Source organism: Hypanus sabinus, chromosome 7 (genome assembly GCF_030144855.1).
Source record: "Hypanus sabinus isolate sHypSab1 chromosome 7, sHypSab1.hap1, whole genome shotgun sequence".
Lineage (NCBI taxonomy): Eukaryota > Metazoa > Chordata > Chondrichthyes > Myliobatiformes > Dasyatidae > Hypanus > Hypanus sabinus.
Genome location: NC_082712.1, coordinates 109916243 through 109939635, shown reverse-complemented (window position 1 = coordinate 109939635; position 23393 = coordinate 109916243). Strand labels below are relative to the sequence as shown.

Genomic DNA, 23393 nt, shown 5'->3' with positions numbered 1-23393 from the left:
ACCAGGATTTCGTGAAACAACGGACACACATAGTTATGATGTCCCTCTGACACAGCACACTAGCTTTGAGATCATCGATTTTATTTACTTGAGACGTACATTTCCCAGCATGACAGTCTGTACTGGGAGTTGAAAACCCTGTTCTCTGAAATGCTCCTGTACCCCTGACCGGCAGCCACGTTTCCTCCCAGAAGGCTTCTTCCAGTGAGAAGTACAGCCACAATTGTCATTGCTTCCATCGGTTTGACACAGCAATAGTTTATTCAATCACATTAAGTCATCTTTATTAACTGTACCGGCCTTGGAAACAGTTACGATTCTCAGCTGTAACAAGAATATTTAATCACATCAATAGACCGGTGCCGGCTTCAAGGTGCCCCTGAAGTAATCTTCACTGATGCTGCCAGTTCATACGCCAGTGAATTGGGCTCATTATTAAATTCTACAGACTTGTTATCTCTCTTGCTTAATCTTGTAATATTTTTACTGCAGTTCATCTCTCCCTCATTTGTAAGTAAACAATCTCAAATACAACAACATTACCACAATAAGTCTACAGTGGACACAATCTCATTGGCTCTTCAAGCGGCCTTGGATCACCTGACAAATACCTTTGTCAGGAGCTGTTTATCGACTACAGTTCGGCATTTAATACCATCATTCCTACAGTCCTGATCAAAAAGCCCCACAGCTTTGATCTCTGTACCTCCGTCTGCAACTGGATCCCGGGCGGGATCACAATCTGTACAGATCGGAGACAACATATTCTCCTCGCTGACGATCAACACTGGTGCACCTCAGGGGTGTGTGCTTAGCCCATTGCTCTACTCTCTGTATACACATGACTCTGTGGCTAGGCATAGCTCAAATGCCATCTATAAATTTGCTGACGATATAACCATTTGCAGAATCTCAGATGGAGATGCGGGGGCGTACAGAAGTGAGATATACCAGCTGGCTTAGTGGTGTCACAGCAACAACCTTACATTCAATGTCAGTAAGACCAAAGAACTGGTTGTGGACTTCAAAAAAGGTAGGATGAAGGAACACAAACCAGTCCTCAGAGGGATCAGAAGAGGAGAGAGAGCGAGCAATTTCAAGTTCCTGGGTGTCCATATCTCTGAGGACCTGGCCTGGTCCCAACATACCAATGCAGCTACAAAGATGGCACAACTGCTATATTTCATTAGAAATTCGGAGAGACTCGGTTTGTCACCTAAAACACAAATTTCTACAGATGTACCGCAGAGAGCATTCTGTCTGGCTGCATCACCGTCTGGTATGGGTGGGGGTGGGGGTGGGTCTACTAAACAGGATCGAAGCAAGCTGCAGAGTTGCAAACTCAGTCAGCTCTGTCACAGGCACCAGCCTCCACAGAATCCAGGACACCTTCAAGGAGCGATGCCGTCCATCATTAACTTTACTTCACTTTATTGTCACCAAACAATCGGGACTAGAGCGTACAATTATCACAGCAATATTTGATTCTGCGCTTCGCGCTCCCTGAAGTACAAATCGAAGTAAATGCAATAAAAATTTAAATTATAAATCATAATTATAAAATAGAAAAGGGAAAGTATGGTAGTGCAAGTCAGGTCCGGATATTTGGAAGGTACAGCCCAGATCCGGGTCAGGATCTGTTCAGCAGTCTTATCACAGTTGGAAAGAAGCTATTCCCAAATCTGGCCGTACGAGTCTTCAAGCTCCTGAACCTTCTCCCGGAGGGAAGAGGGACAAACAGTGTGTTGGCTGGATGGGTCGTGTCCTTGATTATCCTGGCAGCACTGCTCCGACAGCGTGCGGTGTAAAGTGATGGAAGATTGGTTTGTGTGATGTGCTGGGCTATGTTCATGATCTTCTGCAGCTTCTTCTGGTCTTGGACAGGACAACTTCCATACCAGGTTGTGATGCCCCCTAGAAGAATACTTTCTACGGTGCATCTATAAAAATTAGTGAGGGTTTTAGGGGACAGGCCAAATTTCCTCAGCTTTCTCAGGAAGTAAAGGTGCTGGTGGGCCTTCTTGGCAGTGGACTCTGCTTGGTTAGACCAAATCAGGTCATTTGTGATATTCAACCCAAGGAACTTAAAGCTTTTGACCTGTTCCACCTGCGCACCACCGATGTAGATGGGGTCGTGCGGTCTGCTACTCCTTCTGAAGTCAACAACTAATTCCTCCGTCTTGCTGACATGGAGGGATAGGTTATTGTCTTCGCACCATGCCACCAGGTTCTTAATTTCCTCTCTGTACTCAGACTCATCATTACCCAAGATATGGCCTACAATTGTGGTGTCATCAGCAAACTTATATATTGAGTTCAATGGAAACTTGGCCTCACAATCATGGGTGTACAGTGAGTACAGCAGGGGGCTGAGTACACAGCTTTGTGGGGCACCAGTGCTCAGAGTGATTGTAGAGGTGATCTTGTCCCCTATTTTTACAGCCTGGGTCCTGTGAGGAAGTTGAAGATTCAGCTGCAGATCTGAGTGCTAAGACCCTGGTTCCAGAGCTTAGGAATCAGTTTATTTGGAATGATGGTATTAAAGGCAGAGCTGTAGTCGATGAAAAGGAGCCTTACATATGCGTCTTTATTCTCCAGGTGTTCTAAGGAGGAATGTAATGCCAGAGAGATGGCATCTGCCATTGACCTGTTGCTCCGGTAGGCGAATTGCAAAGCGTCGAGGTTGACCGGTAGGTTATGGTTGATGTGTGACATAACCAATCGCTCGAAGCACTTCATAGCAATTGATGTTAGAGCCACAGGTCGATAGTCATTCAGGCATTCCACCTTGCTTTTCTTCAGCACCGGGATTATCGTTGCCTTCTTAAAACACGAGGGGATCTTAGATTGAAGCAGGAAGCAGCTGAAGATGTCAGCAAACACTCCAGCTAGCTCGCTTGCACAGGTCCAGAGAACCCGTCCCGGGACGCCATCTGGAAGGCTCTTCTAACGTCTTCCCCAGTGACGATGAATCTCGATGCCACTAGGTCCGGTTCATCTGGAGGGGGCGGGACGCTCCTCTTCTGTTCGAATCTTGCGTAGAATACGTTAAGTTCATCAGGAAGAGAAGCGTTACAGTTATTGATATTCCCAGCCCAGTGATCTTATTTAGACCTTGCTATAGTCTACTGGCATCCCTCTGGTTAGCCTGGGCTTCCAACTTGGCTCGATATTGCCTCTTGGTGCCCTTAATGGCTTTCCGGAGTTCACGCCTGGATTCCGTGTAGCGACTGGTATCTCCGGACCTAAAAGCCGCAGGTCTAGCCCTCAAAAGGGACTGGACCTCATAATTCATCCAAGGTTTCTGCTTAGGGAATACCCGGATCGTCTTGCGAGACACACAGTCCTTTGTGCATTTCCAGATAAAGTCCGTGACGGCTGAGGCATAACGACACCCCCCCCCCCCCCCCACCAGGTCTACCATCAGGAAGGTGCTTCCTGTAACTCGGTGTTCGTTCTCTATTACTGCACTGCTGATACAAGGTTACTAAATCTCACAACGAACGGTGCTGATATTAAACCCAATTCTGAGAAAGTGCAGGAGAAATTGATGAGGATGCTGCCAGGATAGAAAGATTAGTCATACAATTGTTTACTTTGGAACAGAGGGAACTTTGGAAAAGTTTAAAAATGAACTACATGTCTGTACAGTGTGGATAAGAGAGCTTCATTTGCTTTAGCAAAGTAAATAATCAAGGGAGATGACTCGAGGAGAAATACTCACAGGGAGCGGATGAAAGAGATCTGAAAATCACTGACTGAAAGGGCAGTAGAGACATTTCTTTCCCAATCCTGTTTAGTCTTATAAAGGGGCTCTGAACGTATCTTCATAATTATATTATAAAGTTTTGAAATAAGCCCTTTTTGAAAAGGGTCTAATTCAAATAAACTCTCCAAAGTATCTGAGGGCACAAAATTTGGAAACGTAGAGAGTACAGAACTTAAAAAATGTCTAATCTGTAAATATCTAAAAAAAATGAAATCTCAGCAAGTTATATCTGTTGGATAATTGTTTAAAAGACATAAAACAATTATCTAAAAATAAATCAGAAAATCTTAGTAATCCCTTAGTTTTCCAAGCTGAATAAGCTTGATCTATAATGGAAGGGTGAAAAAAACAATTAGATACAATAGGACTATTTAAAACGAATTGAGTCAACCCAAAAAATCTCCGAAATTGAAACCATATACGCAATGTATGTATGTCTTGGTAAACTTATTTATATTGTAACTATTATGTATGTTTTTTTTCATATGTAATGGAATGTGTATGTTGGTAATTTCTTTATCAATATATCATCTGTATTCTGTCTATATTACTAATATTAATAAAAAGATTTAGAAAGAAAGAAAAGAGACATTTCTTACAGGACTGAGGGAGGTAGAGTTAAGGGGCAAGGGGGTAGCAGAAGCAAAGGGCTCAGAATTTCTGGACAGGCCTTCCAGAAAGATAGGGTGAGAGAGACAGTGCAGGGAATAGAGGATCGGGTGTGAGCGAGTCGAGGACAGGTTGGACTGGTAATGGAGTACAAGTTCTCTTACCTTTCTCCACTATGGTTTTCCATTTCTTGGACCAGCTAGCCAGCTGTTGGGCGTACTGCTTCTCAATCCTTGCCCTCTCCTGGAAGCAGCTGAGCAGTTCATTGCAGAGACGGTTCCCGTCATCGATTCGTTTCACCGTTCTGCTGTACTGTCCCACCTTTGGGGAGAGGTCGTAGACAAAAGGTGAGACGGGTTCCAGTGCCATCCTGGAGAGGTACTGAGCTAGAAGGCTTGCAAAGAGAAGTCAGAGCATATGGCCTTTGGTGGGTACGGAGCTTCAGCAGGACAGTGCAGAGTGGTCAGGAGATGAGGGAACAAGGGAAGGAGCATGTGGAAAGGTTGGAGATGTTCAAAAGGGAAAGAGAGAGACTGTTTACATCCCTCCATAGGTGCTGCCCGATTTCAGCATCTCCGATTCAGCTGGCCACGTTAAGGATGAGAAGCATGAATCTGACATTCAAAGAGACGAATCAGAGAGTGGAGACCAGGCCAAGGGTGATGAAGGTAATGGGGTGGGGCACCAGGAAATGGCGTGTGACTGACTGGATGGGAGTAGATGTTGGTCGGGTGGCCAAGGCTTCTAGGTTTCTGCCCAAACACCTTGAAAACTGCAAACTGAGAGAGAGGGCTGCAAGCACTGGGCACCCTCTGCACCACATTCAAGGGGTGGGCAGAAGCCCCAACATCCATTTGGAAGGGTACAACAAAGACCCTGGAACACCAACCCCAGACTCTGCCTTAACTATACCCATTGACCTGGGCTGCACAGCCATCTATGGCAAAAATTCAACAGATTCACCACCCTCTGGCTAAAAATATTCTTTTCTCCCCCCCCCCCCATTCCTGTTCTAAATGGACACCCCTCACTTCTGAGGCTGAGCCCTCTGGTCCTGGACTCTACGCTATAGGAAATATCCTCTCCACATCCACAATCTAGACCTGTTAATGAGAGGTTTCAATGAAATTCCACCCCCACCACTCATTCTTCTAAATTCCAGTGAGTACAGGCCCAGAGCTATCAAATGTTCTTCATATGTGAATCCTTTCATTCCTGGGATCATTTTCGTGAACCTCCTCTGGACCTTCCCCAATGCCAGCACATCCTTCAACAAGGGGCTCAAAACTGATGACGATACTCCGTGTGGTCTCAACATTACAGCCTTGCTTTATGTTCTTCATTTGCCTTCTTTACCACCGACTCAATCTGCCAGGTAATCTTTAGGGAATCCTGCACAAAGACTCCTAAGTCCTTTTGCACCTCCAATTTTTGAATTTTCTCCCCATTTGCAAAATAGTCCAGACATTTATTCTTTCTGACGAAGTGCATGACCACACACTTCGACACTATATTCCATTTGCCACTTCTCTGTCCGTTCCCCCGATCTCTCCAAGTCCTTCCGCAGACACCCTGCTTGTTCAACACTACCTATCTTTGTATCATCTGCAAACTTGTCCACAAAGCCATCAATTCCTTCAAATTACTGGCATATAATGTGAAAAGAAGCTGTCGCACCACAGCCAACCAGAAAAGGCCCTGTTTATTCCCACTTTTTGCATTGTGCCAATCTTCTATTCATTCTAATACCTTTCCACAAGCTCTCATCTTGCTTGGCAGCCTCATGTGCAGCACCTTGTCAAAGGCCTTCTGAAAACCAAGCAACATCCACTGACTCTCCTTTGTCTATCCTACCTGTTATTTCCTCAAAGAATTCCAGATTTGTCAAGGAAGATTTTCCCTTTATAAAATCATGCTGACTTTGGCCCCTTGCATTTCTCTCCTGGAGAAATGTTTTATGATGTTCCTCCAAGTATCCCAAACATCATCCTTACCGATCGACTCCAACACCTTCCCAGCTACTGAAATCAGGCTAAATGGCCAATAATTTCCTTTCTTAAGGAGTGGAGTGACATTTTTAAGGGATGGGCCAGGAGAGACCGAAGCACGGTGAAGTCACTGACCTCCCAGAAGCTCTCACTCATTCCGCCTTCCCTCGGCACAGACATGGCCGCAGTTCCCTTGCAGCACAGAATTTTGGCGACTTTTTATTCCTGTGGGTGGAGAAAAAAGCCATGAACTGAAGCACAACGTCACGAGTGGCACGCAGTGGCCACGAGGGCACTCCCTGTGACCTGTCGGCTGACCACACGGACCATGGCAAAACCCCCCAGATCTGCAAATTCACACAGTCTGCGAGAAACAGGCTGGAGGAGGAACTATGGATCGAGAACAACTTGGAGCAATCATGAAGCTGAAGAATGATACATTAAGCTGGAACAGATTTGCAGGTAATGGAGGGGGAGTGAATTTTGGTGATCACCCATTTTTCTACAGTGTAGGAGGACACGGCTCATGGAGGCTTTGCCATCTCTCAGAGCATCTCCATCAGTTCCATTCTCTCATTTATTGCCCTGCACGGACCTGATTGAACATATCGTGTGGAGTACGTTGGAACAAAGATCACGGAAGCAGGGGTCGGCCATTTGGCCTAGTTCTACCATTTATCAAAATCATGCCAGCCTTCTCCCCATATCCCTTCATCCCACTCACATTGAGAAATACACCTTCCTCTTTCTGGAACTTCAATAACTTGGCCTCCTCTGCTTTGTGGGCAGGTATTCCACCAGTTCATCAACATGTGAGTGAAGAGATTTCTCTTGATCTCAGTTTCAGATGACATCCCCACTTCCTAAGGAGAAGGGCTCTCTTACCATTGGCAACATCGTCCCTGGCTGGTTCTGTTAGAATATTATAGCTTTATAAGAGATTCAAGTTCAACTCAGTTTATTGTCATTCAATTGTACACATATACACTACCAAAGAAAACTATGTTCCTCTGTACCATAATGCAATAGATATAACTGACACATGAAGTAAATTACCACAAAAGAATCAATAGTAAGGTACACTTACAACACAAATGATAAAGTAAACAATAACATGCTGCTGGCACTTCATGCGTGGTGAGGCCTGGGTGATGACAGGGAGTTCAGTAGACTTAGGGGGAAGAAGCTGTTTCCATCGTAATCCTGCCCAATGGCTGAGGGTCAGTGAGATTGTTGGACGAATGAATCGCTGACTACGCTGAGGACCCTGCATATGCAGCGCTCCGGATAAATATCTCTGATGACCCTCTCAGCGATCCCCGATGACTCTCTTAGCAACCCTCTCAATCTTTTGTAGGAACTTGCAGTCAAACTCTCCCCAACTCCCCTGCACTCCAGTGAACAAAGGCTCACCCAACCAAACCTCACTTCATATATCAGCCCAGTAAACCTTCGCTGAACTGCCTCCACGGTAAGGGAATCCTTCCTCAAGCAGAGAGAACAAAACTGTACACACAGCTCCAGAGGGTCCCATCAAAGCCCTGTGCACAGCTGCAGGGAGACATCCTTGCTCCTGTACACAGATACAGTACTCAAGCAATTAAGGCCACTACTTTATTAGCCTTCCTAGCTGCTTGCTGTACCAGAATGCAAGCCTTCAGTAATTAAAAAAATACTGAGGTCAGGAAGCATCTGTGGAAAGAGAAACTGAAGGGTTCATCAGAACCGGGAACAGTGTGAAAATAAGTTGCTTTCAGGAACAGATAAGGTGAGGAAGGGGCGAGTAGAAGCAAGTGAATATCTCTGACAGCGCAGGACTAAATGAGTAAATGCTAACAGCAAGACACATGTTCCTTTCTTTGTTTACGTGGCTGGAATTTCTGGAAGCAATTTGGAAGGCATGGGATATATACATCCTAGAGAGGAAGTCGTATTGGCAAGATGACACCACTGCGGCTAGCAACAGCAGTCAAAGCCAGCACAAGGGCTGAAGAGGCGCAAAAACTAGTGGGAAGTAAGAGGATTGAAAAGCTTTTAAAAAGACACAACTAAAAAAGTCATTATGGAATAGATAATTTTGTGCAATAGATGGAATACAATAATACCAAAATTTTCTCCAGATACATGGTGTAAAGGAGAGGATAGCAGACCCCTGGAAAATGAAGCTGGAGAGGTAGTAATGGGAGACAAGGAAATGGCAGAGGAACAGAATCGAGACAGGCTGGCAGTATGGTGGAAGTTCCAGAGTGTTAGGGGTCAGAAGTGAGTGAAGTTACCATTACTGGAGAGAAGATTCTTGGGAAACTGAAAGGTCTGAAGGTAGACAAATCTCCTGGACTAGGTAGTGTACATTCCAGGGTTCTGAAAGAAGTGGCTGAAGAGATTGTGGAGCCATTAGAAATAGAAACATAGAAAACCTACAGCACAACACAGGCCTTTTGGCCCACAAGTTGTGCCGAACATGTTCCTACCTTAGAAATTACTAGGCTTACCCATAAACCCTCTATTTTTCTAAGCTCCATGTACCTATCCAAAAGTCTCTTAAAAGACCCTGTCATTTCCGCCTCCACCACTGTTGCCGGCAGCCTATTCCACACACTCACCACTCTCTGCGTAAAAATACTTACCCCTGACATCTCCTCTGTGCCTACTCCCCAGCACCTTAAACCTGTTTCCTCTTGTGGCAACCATTCCAGCCCTGGGAAAAAGCCTCTGACTATCCACACGATCAATGCCTCTCATCATCTTATACACCTCTATCAGGTCACCTCTCATCCTCCGAAATGATCTTTCAGGAATCACTAGATTCTGGAATGGTTCTGGAACACTGTAAAACTGCAAATGCCACTCCACTCTTCAAGGGAGAGAGGCAAAAGAAAGGAAACTATGGGCCAGTTAGTCTGACCTCAGTGGTTGGAAAATTTTGGAGTCAAAAATTAAGGATAATTTTCAGGATACTTGGAGGCACATGATAAAATAGACCACAGTCAGCATGGTTTCCTCAAGGGAAAATCTTGCCTGACAAATCTGTTGGAATTCTTTGAAGAAACAAGAAGCAGAATAGACAAAGGAGAATCAGTTGATGTTGTGTACTTGGATTTTCAGAAATTCAAGGTGACACATGTGAAGCTGCTTAACAAGCTATGGGCCCATGGTATTATGGAAAGATTCTAGCATGGATAAAGCAGTGGCTGATTGGCAGCAGGCCAAGAGTGATAATAAAGGGAGTCTTTTCTGGTTGGCTGAGGTGACTAGTGGTGTTTCACAGGGGTCTCTGTTGGGACCAATTTTCTATTTGCGTTATATGTCAGTGACTTGGATGATGGAATTGATGGGTTTGTTGCGAAGTTTGTGGTGATAGGTGGAGGGGCAGGTAGTTTTGAGGAAGTAGAAGCTACACTGGACAAAGTACTTCTGGTCAAGATGGCGCCACTGAACAATTCCTCACACAACATCTTCCAGATAATCAATCATTTCAGATTTTCTACATCTCCTTAATTTTGTTTTTGAAACTGTTGGAGCCTGTGTGTTACAGTCTGTAGTTCGATCGAGTGTCCACGAGAAAACTCCAGCAGAGAAATGCAAGAACGAGCTACCCCAAGGAGAAGCTCAGAGGTGACACGTGGGGCCACAATTGACTACGTTTCTCACCGATTAAAGTGACAAGGACAATTGAGACATTGAGCAAATTGCTTCACCTTGGAGGGGCCACTGTGTCCCGATGCTCTTAGAGATGTTATCAAAATTCTGAGATTTATTTAAGGATTGGACTGTCGTTCATTTTGTTCTCTTTCAGTTCAATTTTTTTTGCGTTCTCACTCATTCTTTCTTGTTGCTGTTTGGCGGGCTGGGGGTTTGGGGATTTCTCCATGTGGGTGATCTGTGAGTTTTTGAGGGAGGGGTGGGGGGAGGTTTGTACATTTTTGTTTCTTCTCATGTGGGAGGGTGATTAATGTTTTTCTTTCAATTACTATGGTTTTCTGTATTTCTGGCTATCTGGAGAAGACAAATCTCCGTTGTATTCTGTATACATACTTTGATAATAAAATGAATTTTTGAACCTTTGAACGAAGAACTTGAATAGATTAGGAGAATAGGCAAACAAGTGGCAGATGGAAAACAGCATCAGGAAGTGAATGGTCTTGCACTCTGGTAGAAGAAATGAAACGGTTGATCATTTTCTAAATTGAGAGAAAATACAAAAATCAGAGGTGCAAAGGGACTTGGGAGTCCTTGTACAGGATTCCCTAAAGGTTAACTTGCAGGTTGGGTATGTGTGAAGAAGGAAAATGCAAAATTAGCACTCATTTTAAGAGGACTAAAATACAAAAGTAAGGATGAAACATTGAGGCTTTATAAAAGCCTCACTTGGAGTATTGTGAGCAGCTTTGGGCACATTATCTTAGAAAGGATGTGCTGAAACTGGAGACGGTTCAAAGGAGGTTCATGAAAATGATTCAGGATTCACCATCTTGTCATATGAAGAGTAGCACCTCAACATAGCACAGAGAACTTTTGAGCAAAATTGAAATGTACACACTTTTGAGCTGAATGTATCACTTTCTATTCTATGCATTTTCTCTTAAGTACGTATCTGGGCCTGCATTCACTGGAGTTTAGAAGAATGAGGGATGACCTCATTGAAACCTATCGAATAGTGAAAGGTCTTGACAGAGTGATATGGAGAGGATGTTTCCTATGATTGGAGAGTCCAGGATCAGAGGACACAGCCTCAGAATAGAGGGGCATCCTTTTATGATGGAGTGAGGAGGAATTTCTTTAGCCAGACAGTGGGGAATCTATGAAATTTGTTGCCACAGGTGGCTGTAGAGGTCAAGTCATTGGGCACATTTAAGGCAGAGGTTTATAGATTCTTGATAGTTCAGGGGACGAAGAGATATGGGATGAAGGCAGGAGACTGGGGTTGAGAGATGGTGATGAAGTGGTGGAACAGACTCGATGGGCCAAATAGCCTAATTCTGCCTCTATATCTTAGTTTCGAGTTAGACCATAAGTTGCATCCTCTCATTCCCAGTTCTCATCGCCTTTTAGGAAGGGAATTTCATTTCCAGCACCACTCCATTCAGGTTGCAGTGGTGACCCTGAGCTTCCAGTCTCCGATCACTTTAACTGTCCATCCCAGTCCCACTCTGACTGCTGGTTTTGCTCTGTTACAGTTAACAAGTTCTTTGTGTGCAAGGACACCTCAGTCCCTCTGTATCAGTGGGGAAAGTAGGAGTTCTCTACACGAACGGTTCCATTTTCATAAGAGGCAGAAATGACTTACTACATACATTAGGGAATTATGTCTCTACCAAGTGAGAGGGACTGAAGGTAGGTAAGTAATGCAGGGGAGTCAACGGACCTTACAGCCATCAAACCCCCAGGCCCAATAATCCCAGAACACCGATGGAAGTGACCAGTGATGCATTGGGATCATCTTCCAAGATGCTTTGGACACTTGAGCAGCTGAACATGAGGAGCCTGAGGAATGATTGGATTCACTCCAATTTGCCTACCAGCACACCAGATCAACAGATGCCATTTCACTCAACCCTGGAACATCTGGATAGTAACCATACATTCATCAAGATGCTCTTCATTAACTACAGCTCTGCACAAAACACCATTAGCTCCTTAAAACTAATCAATAAGCTCCAAGACACAGGCCTCAATAAATCCTTGTGTGTGCAACTGGATCCTCAATTTCCTCACTTGGAGACTCCAGTCAGTGTAAAACTCTCCCCAACATCGAGCACATTTACAAGAAGCAGCATCCACCATCCAGGCCATACTCTCTTCTCACTGCTGCTACCAAGGAGATACAGGAGCCTTGGGTCTCACACAAGGTTCAGAAATAATTATTACACTTCAACCATCAGGCTCCTGATGGACAACTTCATTCACCTCAGTACTAGACTATTCTACAACCTATGGACTCACTTTCAAGGACTCTACACTCATGTTCTCAGTATTATTATTGTGATTATACAGTTTGTCTGCTTATGCAGATTGGTTGGTTGTCTGCTTTGTGTGTAGTTTATCATTGACTTATCATTGACAGTATTCTGTTTCACATCTACTATGAATACCCAGGGGTGGGGAAGAGGGAGAGGGAGAGGGAGAGGGGGAGAGAGAGAGAGAGAGGGAGAGGGGGAGAGAGAGAGAGAGGGAGAGGGGGAGAGAGAGAGAGGGAGAGGGGGAGAGAGAGAGAGAGAGAGAGAGGGGGAGAGAGAGAGGGGGGAGAGAGAGAGAGAGGTGGGAGAGAGAGGGGGGAGAGAGAGAGAGGGGAGGGGGAGGGGGTAGAGAGAGATAGAGGGGGGAAGACAGAGAGGGGGGAGGGGAGAGAGAGAGAGGGGGAGGGGGAGAGAGAGAGAGCGAGGGGGAGGGGGAGAGAGAGGGGGAGGGGGAGAGAGAGAGGGGGGGAGGGCAGAGAGAGAGAGAGAGAGATAGAGAGATGATCCCAAAGGAAATTAGTGTCACAGCAGCAACACAAGTACACAGATATTAGAAGAGAAGCAAGAAAGAATTAAAAAAAAGTTAACTCAAATAGTCTAAGGCTATGTCCACACTAGACTGGATAATTTTGAAAACACCAGTTTTGCGTAAAAACGATAGGCGTCCACACTAGGCATTTAAAAAAATATCTCTGTCTACATTGAAACGGAGATTTCAGCGAATCTCCTCCTACTGTGCACGTGCAGGACACATCTACCGAAAACAAGCGACATGTTTGGTGTCAAATCTCGCCGTATAAGTGCGTGTTTGTTCAGTTACAGACTAGAAAAACTTAAAGGACGGACAGCTGTTGGCTCTCGCACAGGAGAACTTAAAAGTAAAAACAAATACTGGAGCGTACGGAGGCAACCGACAGGGAGTTCATGGACAGATTGACCCGGCTGACGACGAACATTGAAACACTGACTAACTCTGTTGCATTAATAAAGCCCCTTGTTAAATGTGTAAAACATGTCTGTATCAGTGTTATCTTGTATTTCCATATAATGTTACATTAGGCTGTTACACATCTATTGTCAGAAAAGTACTTGCATAAATAGGTAAAACCACTTTCATACGAGCAAGGACAGAAAACAGGGCAACGTGAGTATGCTTATTTATTCAGTAAGTTATGGGTCAAAGTATTTGGTGAGTACGTTTCTAACTCTTCTGGTGTCAGTCTTGTTGCAGTCAGTTCTGAAATTGTTAGGTTGTGTTCAAGAAAACAATGAAATGGTGCTCTGCAGTCTGACGGCGATTTCAGATTTCTCCAGTTACCCCATCCACACTGCTCTGGCCAAACTGGTGTTTTCAAAATTACACACTGTGGAGAGCGTTTCTGAAAAGCTCCAGTTTTGGGGGACGAAAACGCCATTTTAGTATGGACGGAGGGTAAAAACGAAAAGAAAAAGCTTCAGTTACAGATTTATCTGGTGTAGTGTGGACATAGCCTAAGAGGAGGGGGTCATCACTTCCCCGGTTATAGGTTGACCCATTATAGAGCCTAATGGCCAAGGGTAAGAATGACCTCATATAGTGCTCTCTGAAGCAGTGCAGTTGTCTCAGTCTATTACTAAAAGTGTTCCACTGTTCAGCCAAGGTGGCATGCAGAGGGTGAGAAACATTGTCCAGAATTGCTAGGATTTTCCACAGGGTCCTTTGTTCTACCACATCCTCCAGTGTGTCCAGTTTAACTCCTATAACAGAGCCAGACTTTCTAATTGGTTTACGGAGTCTGTTGGCACCACCCGTGTTGATGCCATTCCCAGCATACCACTGCATAGGAAATGGTACTGGCAACAACAGACTGGCAGAACATGTGAAGGAGAGGCCTGAATACTGCAAAGGACCTCAGTCTCCTCAGGAAATAGAGCTAACTCTGACCCTTCTTGTATACAGCCTCTGTGTTGGTGTTCCACCCAAGCCTGTCATCCAGGTGTGCTCCCAGGTACTTGTGGGTCCTCACCACTTCCACATCCTCACCATCAGGGAGCAGTGCAGGCTTAGTCTTCCAAAAGTCCATCACCTTCTACCAGTCTGCGGTAGAACAAGGGGCTCCACAGAAAACCCTGGCAATTCTGGACAATGTTCCTCACCCTCTGCATGCCACCTTGGCTGAACAGTGGAACACTTTTAGTGATAGACTAAGACAACTCTGCTGCTCCAATGAGTGCTATATGAGGTCATTCGTACCCTCGGCCATTAGGCTCGATAATGAGTCAACCTATCACCGGGGAAGTGATGATCCCCTCCTGTTAGACTGTTGTGGTAACTTACTTTTTATTCTTTCTACTTCTCTAATAGTTATATCTGTTCAATTGTAATGCTACTGTGACAGTCTAATTTCCTTTGGGATCAATAAAGTATCCATCTCCTTTGCCTTACTGATGTTGAGCTGCAGATGGTTCAGCTTGCACCATTTGACAAGGTCCTCCTCCAGAGTCCTGTATTCATCCTCCCAGACTCCCTTTAAACACCCAACTATTGCTCAGTCATCAGATATATTATGACAGATATGTACTTTGATAATAAAATTTATTTGAATTTTGAGCTTTGCTGTATATTGGAGAATAACAAAATTAATCCTAATATTAAAAAATAAAGACTGAGAGAAAACAGAATGGGATTACACACCATACATGTAAAATGGGATTACAGACCAGTTTTCCGAACACTAGTACTGTTCAATGACTATAGCTCAGCATTTAATACCATCATTCCCACAATCCTGATTGAGAAGTTGCAGAACCTGGGCCTCTGTGCCTCCCTCTGTAAATGGATCCTCGACTTCTTAACCGGAAGACCACAGTCTGTGCAGATTGGTGATAACATCTCCTCCTCACTGACAATCAACACTGGCGCACCTCAGGGGTGTGTGCTTAGCCCACTGCTCTACTCTCTGTATACACATGACTGTGTGGCTAGGCATAGCTCAAATACCATCTATAAATTTGCTGACAATCTCAGGTGGTGACGGGAGGGTGTACAAGAGTGAGATATGCCAACTAGTGGAGTGACACCATCGCAACAACCTGGCACTTAACGTCAGTAAGATTAAAGAGCTGATTGTGGACTTCAGGAAGGGTAAGTCGAAGGAACACATACCAATCCTCACAGAGGGATCAGAAGTGGAGAGTGAGCAGCTTCATGTTCCTTGGTGTCAAGGTCTCTGAGGATCTAACCTGGTCCCAGCATATCGATGTAGTTATAAAGGCGGCAAGACAGCGGCTAGACTTCATTAGGAGTCTGAAGAGGTTTAGCATGTCAACAAATACACTCAAAACTTCTATAGTTGCACCGTGGAGAGCATTCTGACAGGCTGCATCACTGTCTGGTTTGGAGGGACTACTGCACAGGACCGAAAGAAGCTGCAGAAGGTTGTAAATCTAGTCAGCTCCATCTTGAGCACTAGCCTACAAAGTACCCAGGACATCTTTAGGGAGTGGTGTCTCAGAAAGGCAGCATCCATTATTAAGGACCTCCAGCACCCAGGGCATGCCCTTTTCTCACTGTTACCATCAGGTAGGAGGTACAGAAGCCTGAAGGCACACACTCAGCGATTCAGGAACAACTTTTTCCCCTCTGCTATCCGATTCCTAAATGGACATTAAAGCTTTGGACACTATCTCACCTTTTAAAAAAAAATACAGTATTTCTGTTTTTGCATGTTTTTAAAATCTAATCAATATACATAATTGATTTACTTGTTCATTTATTATTGTTTTATTTTATTTATTTTTTTCTCTGCTAGATTATGTATTGCATTGAACTGCTGCTGCTAAGTTAACAAATTTCACGTCACATGCCAGTGATAGTAAATCTGATTCTGATTTGACATTTGCACCCTGTGAAAAAGACTCTGAATATCTATATATGCTACTCATAATTCTCTGCTAGGTCTCCCCTCAGTCCCCATCTCCTGTCTTCTCCCCGTATCCCTTCAAGTCCTGACTAATCAAAAATCTATCAACCTTTGCCTTAAGTAGATCCATTGACTTGGCCTCCACAGCCGCCTGTGGCAACAAATTCCACAGATTCACCACTCTCTGGCTGAAGAAATTCCTCCTCATCTCTATTCTAAAAGGACATTCCTCTATTTAGGCTGCGTACTCTGGTCTTAGACTGTCTCACCATAGGAAAGACCTCTCCACACCCACTCTATTGAGATCTTTCAACATTCGATAGACTTTAATGATTTCACTCCTTATTTTTCTAAATTCCAGTGAGCAGAGTCCAAGAGCCATCAAACACTCCTCATTTGGCAAGCCTATCGATCCTGGGATCATTTTCACAAGACTCCTTTGAACCCCTCCAATGTCAGCACATCCTTTCTAAGATAGGGCCCAGAACTGCTCACAATACTCCAAATGAGGCCTCATCAGTGCTTTATAAAGTCTCAACAGTACATCCTTGCTTTTATATTCTAGTCCTCTCAAAATGAATGCTGACATTGTATTTGTCTTCCTCACCTGTAACTTATCCTTCAGGGAATCCTGCACATGGACTCCAAGTTCCTTTGCATCTCAGAGTTTGAAAATCATCTATGCTTTTACTTCTTCTAATTTAATCAAAGTTTTATATAGCTGCAATGCAACTTCCTAACTCTTAAACTCAATGCCTGACTGAAGAGAAGAATGCCATACACCACCCCTACCACACAATCTGCTTGTGTTGCTTCTTTCAAAGAGCCATGGACTTGGATACCAAGATCCCTCATTGTTTCTGAGGAAAGTCATTGACTAGTGATGTTAACCATTCCACCCTCTCACTACAGCTGCTACTTTGCTTGATGACAACTCACAGCATTTTATATTTGGGCCTAGTATTCAGATTTCCATCATTTGCAGTGTTTGCTTACTTTGTAAAGACCCATGTTGTGTAATGCTTTCATAGAACAGGACAGCATAGGAATGGGGCCTCAGCCTATGACATTGCAACAACCTACTTAACCATACCAATCCCTTTTGCCTACACATGTCTACATCCCTCCATTCTCTGTGCGTCAATGTGCCTCTACCTCTACCAGCACATCCGGGCACCCCATGTGTATTAAACTTGCTTTGCACATCTCCTTCGAACTGGCTCCCTCTGACCTTAAAAGCATGCCTTCTAGTTACAGAGCAATACAAATCGATACAGGACCTTCAGCCCAATGAGTCCATGACAACCAGGGTCTCACCACCCCCCACCTCAGTTATTTCAACTTCCTGTATTCGGCCCACATCCCTTGAAGCCCCACCTCCTCCATGTACCTGTCCAGGTGCTTCTTAAATACTATTGTACCTGCCTCAACCACTTCCTCTGCCAGCTCATTCCATATACTCACCCCCTCCTCATGAAATAGTTGCATTTCAGGTTCCATTAAAATTTTTCCCCTCTCGCCCTACATCTATGCTCCTAAGTTTGAACTCCGCTACCCTGGGGAAAGAGGGTTACAGTTCACCTTATCTATGCCTCGCATAATATTAAACACTTGTACAAAATTGGCCTTCATTCCCCCATGTTCCACAAAGACAGGCCAACCTCTAGACTGGCTACATCCTCAAATCTTTTCCACACTCTTTCCAATTTAACCACCTTTCCTACAACAGACGACCAAAGCTGTACACAATTCTCCAATGATTTATACAACTGCAATATAATATCCTAACCCATATACACAAAGCCCTGAATGAAGGCCAGTGAGCCAAACAGCTTTTGCACTACCCTGAAGATCCATAACAACTCTCCACTGGACTCCCAAGTTCCTCTCTTCCATTAGTGTCCCTAATGACCTTCCATCCTTAACCTACGTTCTCAGCTGGTGTTCATTTCCAAAATGCATCACCGCACACTTATTGGTATTGAAATCTATTTGCCACACCTTAGCCCAGTTCTATAACTGATCAAGAGCCCCCTCTAATCTACGATAAGGTTCTTCACTATCAACAACACTGTTAACTAGAAACTTACTGATTAAGCCTTGGGTTATTTGCATTGTATTTTAACCATGGGAAAAGATACCAGCTTTTACTCTATCTATGCCTCAATCTTTTAAACTTCACCAAGGTGTGGATAAATCTCCAGGTCCTGACAGGATATTCCCTGGGACCTTGAGGGAAGTTAGTGTGGAAATAGCAGGGGCTCTGACAGAAATATTTCAAATGTCATTAGAAACGGGGATGGTGCCGGAGGATTGGCATATTGCTCATGTGGTTCCATTGTTTAAAAAGGGTTCTAAGAGTAAACCTAGCAATTATAGGCCTGTCAGTTTGACATCAGTGGTGGGTAAATTAATGGAAAGTACTCTTAGAGATGGTATATATAATTATCTGGATAGACAGGGTCTGATTAGGAACAGTCAGCATAGATTTGTGTGTGGAAGGTCATGTTTGACAAACCTTATTGAATTTTTTGAAGAGGTTATGAGGAAAGTTGCCGAAGGTAAAGCAGTGGATGTAGTTTATATGAATTTCAGTAAGGCTTTTGACAAGGTTCCACACGGAGGGTTAGTTAGGAAGGTTCAATCATTAGGTATCAATATTGAAGTAGTAAAGTGGATTCAACAGTGTCTGGATGGGAGATGCCGGAGAGTAGTGGTGGATAACTGTTTGTCAGGTTGGAGGCCGGTGACTAGTGGTGTGCCTCAGGGATCTGTATTGGGTCCAATGTTGTTTGTCATATACATTAATGATCTGGATGATGGGGTGGTAAATTGGATTAGTAAGTATGCAGATGGTACTAAGTAGGTGGCATTGTGGAAAATGAAGTAGGTTTTCAAAGCTTGTAGAGAGATTTAGGCCAGTTAGAAAAGTGGGCTGAACAATGGGCAGATGGAGTTTAATGCTGATAAGTGTGAGGTGCTACATTTTGGTAGGAATAATCAAAATAGGACATACATGGTAAATGGTAGGGCTTTGAAGAAAGCAGTAGAACAGAGTGATGTAGGAATAATGGTGCACGTGGATTGGGTGGTGAAGAAAGCTTTTGGTATGCTGGCCTTTATAAATCAGAACATTGAGTATAGGAGTTGGGATGTAATGTTAAAATTGTACAAGGCATTGGTAAGGCCACATTTGGAGTATTGTGTACAGTTCTGGTCACTGAATTATAGGAAAGATGTCAACAAAATAGAGAGAGTATAGAGAAGATTTACTAGAATGTTACCTGGGTTTCAGCACCTAAGTTACAGGGAAAGGTTGAACAAGTTAGGTCTTTATTCTTTGGAGTATAGAAGGTTGAGGGGGGACTTGACAGAGGTATTTAAAATTATGAGGGGGATAGATAGAGTTGACATGGATAGGCTTTTTCCATTGAGAGTATGGAAGATTCAAACAAAAGGACATGAGTTGAGAGTTAGGGGGCAAAAGTTTAAGGGTAACATGAGGGGGAATTTCTTTACTCAGAGTGGTAGCTGTGTGGAATGAGCTTCCAGTAGAAGTGGTAGAGGCAGGTTCAGTATTGTCATTGAAGTAAAATTGGATAGGTATATGGACAGGAAAGGAATGAAGGGTTATGGGCTGAGTGCAGGTAGGTGGGACTAGGTGACAGTAAGCGTTTGGCAAGGACTAGAAGGGCCGAGATGGCCTGTTTCCGTGCTGTAATTGTTATATGATTAAGATCTCCCATCAACTGGGCCACAGCCCTCCTTACCCTTCCTATCCATTTACTTATCCGAACTTCTCTTAAATGTTGCAATCAAACACACATTCACCACTTCTGCTGGCAGCTCATTCCACACTCGCAACACTCTCTGACTGAAGAAGCTCCCCTTCAGGTTCCCTTTAAATAATTCCCCCTTAACTTATGACCTATGCTTGTAGTCTCACCCAACCTTAGTGAAAAAAGCCTGCTTACATTTACCCTATCTAAACCCCTCACAATTTTGTATACTTCTATCAAATCTCCTCTCATTCTCCTATGCTCCAGGCAATAAAGTCCTAACCTGTTCAATCTTTTCTGCATAATTCAGTCAAGACCTGGCAACATAAATGTCTTCTGTGCTCTTTCAATGTTATAAATGACCAAAACTGCACACACTATTCCAAATCTGCTAACACCAACATCGTGTACAACTGGAACATAATGTCCCAGCTCCTGTACTGATTTATGGCCCAGCGTGCCATTAACTCTTTATATCCATCTGTCTGAGACACCACCTTCAAGGAGTATTGGACCCACATTGCTTTGTTCTACTCTCTCAGTGCTCTATTTTAATTTGCTCTTGAGGAAATGCAACAGCTCACACTTGTCTGCTTTAAATTCTTCAGCCATTTTCCAGCTGGTCCAGATTCATTTGATAGCCTTTCCTCACTGTCTATTACACCCTCAATCGTTGTATCATCTGCAAATTCACTGATCCTGATCACATTATCACCCAGGTGGCTGATGTAGATGACAGAAAACACCAGACCCAGCACCTTGCTCGTCAGAGACCTCCAGACAAAGAGGCAATCATCTACCACCGCTCTCCGGCTTCTCCTGCTAAGCCAGAGGAATCCAATGCAATTTGTTTCAACATCTGGTAGGGAAAGTTCCAGAAGCAATGATCTGAAACAGAGTGCACATTCACTAGATTGATTGGAGAAAGCCAGCAGAGATTTGTTGAAGGCAAATTGTGTACAACTATTCTGACAGAGCTTTTTGTTGTCCAGTATCAATCGGGCAACAGCAGTTGATGTGGTAGATACCACGATGGGGAGTTCCATCTCTCTCATCCTGCTTATGGCAGCCTTCGAGATCATCCTCACTGGAGCAAGGTGAGGGGTAAAGCTACCGTCAGGACAGAGGCAGCTCCACTGAAGCGACATGTCACAAGCATCTTTCAGACAGCTGCTGAGAGGCTGGACGAGCTGGTGACACGGGCAAGGATGAAGATCAAGTCCTCCAAAATGCAAAGCACATCCCTCTGAAAAGGAGTCAGCAGCAACATCACCTTTGTTGTAGGGGGCGAGGAAATCCCCATTGGCCAGGCAGCCTCAGGAAGCAGAGCTCTGTGACAGGCAGCTGGGAAGAGGAGCACAGAAACAGCTCGCAGAGGGCCTGGTCAGAATTGACCAGGGACAACTACCCCGAAAGTATGAAGTGAGGTGCTACCAGAGGTCAATGCTGCCCCTCATCAACAGCCAGTAGGATGGATGGGACAGCCAACTCGTACATTCAGAAACAGCTGGGACTGCCTCCATGGACTCTGGCCTCTCCTGGAAGATGTTCCAGCTGCCACTGCGATCCATCAGCCTGGGGTACAAGCAGGAGAAAACCCGACTGGTCATTGAGCTGACGGAATCCACTGACCCGCGGGTGAGGAGTGCCAACGACCCAGCCCATATGGGCCTTAAATGGAGAGCTCAAGCAGGCCACCAGCAGGCTGCAGTACCAAGAGGTTGGACATGCAGGACTGGGCTGGGGGAAGGCAGCACATTTCTGGACCAAGGCTTCGAAGACAAAAAGGAAAGCCATGGTAGTGGAGGAGGTGACAAGGACAGAACATGAGCACTACAAGGAGAAGGCAGTGGCACAGGGCCGCCAGGGGAGCTGGACAAGGGAAGTCACCATCAGTCTGACCTGTGGATGGTCCCGCAGGCCACGTTCAGCTTCTTCGTCAGGGTAATGCACCACACCTCGCCCTGCCCCGATCTTCACCAATGGCTTGACTGTGAGGACAGCCGCCACCAATGCCAACTTCCAACATGTCTTGATAGGATGCAAGACTGTGCTGAGCCAAGGGCACTAAAGATGGCGGCACGACCAGGTCCTACAGAAGCTGGCGGAGATGTGAGAAGCCTTTCCCCAGCAGAAAGGCAACTCTTCCCGTTTGTTAAGGCCGAATATATGTACCCAGGAGCTCCTTCAGGTCTCCTCTCCACAGGCAAGGAACAGAACATGAGGGCAGATCTCGGCAGACGACTGCAGTCTCCATGGAAATCACTGCATCTCTCTGTCCAGACATAGTACTGTGGTTCACAGTGGCCGAAACCGTTCTCCTCATCGAGTTCAGCATCCCATGGGAGAAAGGAGTGGAGGCTGCCCACGAGAGGAAGGGGCTGAAGAACTCAGACCTGGCAGCCGAGTGGAGGACCGTCCTCGGCCCTGCCAGGGCTTTGTCCACATGTCGACAGCAAGGTTACTCTGTGATACGGCGAGTGTGGGGTTTAAAAAGAGGCCTGTTCATTACTTAAAAACAGGAAAAACTTCTTCTCCCAAAGAGTTGTGAGGGTCTGGAATGCACTGCCTCGGAAGGCAGTGGAGACCAATTCTCTGGATGCTTTCAAGAAGGAGGTATCTTATGGATAGGGGAATCAAGGGATATGGGGACAAGGCAGGAACTGGGTATTGATAGTAGATGATCAGCCATCTCAAAATGGTGGTTCAGACTCGAGGGGCCGAAAGGTCTACTTCTGCACCTATTGACTATTGTCTATATGGCAGTGAGACACAGGAGGACTGAAGAGACAAAAAAGGCTGTGGCTGAGGAGGAAGGACTAGCCCCATTGGATGCTGTAGGGCTGGGGGTTACAGGGAGACGCCACTGCCCCTGCTCCACCACCAGGAGATATACCGGGGAGTGGTGGCCTCTGGCTGAGGATCCAGCAGCAGGTACCAATCTCAAGAAGGAAACATCTTCCTGTAGATCTCACTGGACTTTCCAAAGGTATTCATTCAATTTCAGACCACTGGCTCACCAAGATCAAAAACCTCAGAGTAAAGTGTGGAGGCATGGATGAACATGTGACACAGCAGCAGCGAAACGTTACTTCTTGGTGTTCCGTGGTTTTGTAACTATTGAGTTTTCAAAATATATGATTTGGACTCAAATGTACAAGCCAAAACACACACACAGACACACACGAGAACAAACTGCTCCCATATAAGGATAATCAACTCAACCCCTGTCCACGCGTAGCCAGCACGTGGACATACTTGTGCATGCAGGTCAGTTCCCTAGACACTAGTTGGTACACACACCCCCCCCACCCCCGTGCATTGCATATATCCAGCAAGAGACAATCCAGCGTCACCTTGTCATTCAATGCCATTACCATCACTGAAAC

The 23393-nt window shown here is 44.9% G+C and overlaps 1 protein-coding gene across 6 annotated transcripts in view; it reads right to left on the bottom strand.

The window, feature by feature from the left end:
* pacsin3 (protein kinase C and casein kinase substrate in neurons 3) overlaps positions 1-23393 on the bottom strand; it is a 217487-nt gene that overhangs the window by 119540 nt on the left and 74554 nt on the right. For 5 of the 6 annotated variants that reach the window (XM_059975382.1, XM_059975377.1, XM_059975378.1 and 2 more), the window contains 2 exons: positions 6502-6591; positions 4543-4699 (listed from right to left, as the gene is read on the bottom strand). In XM_059975382.1, coding sequence (XP_059831365.1) covers positions 4543-4699; positions 6502-6546 — 202 coding nt within the window. In that variant the 5' untranslated portion in view covers positions 6547-6591. Of the gene's footprint in view, positions 1-4542; positions 4700-6501; positions 6592-7090; positions 7227-23393 lie in introns of those variants that run through there. The other variant, XM_059975381.1, reaches the window with a different exon arrangement.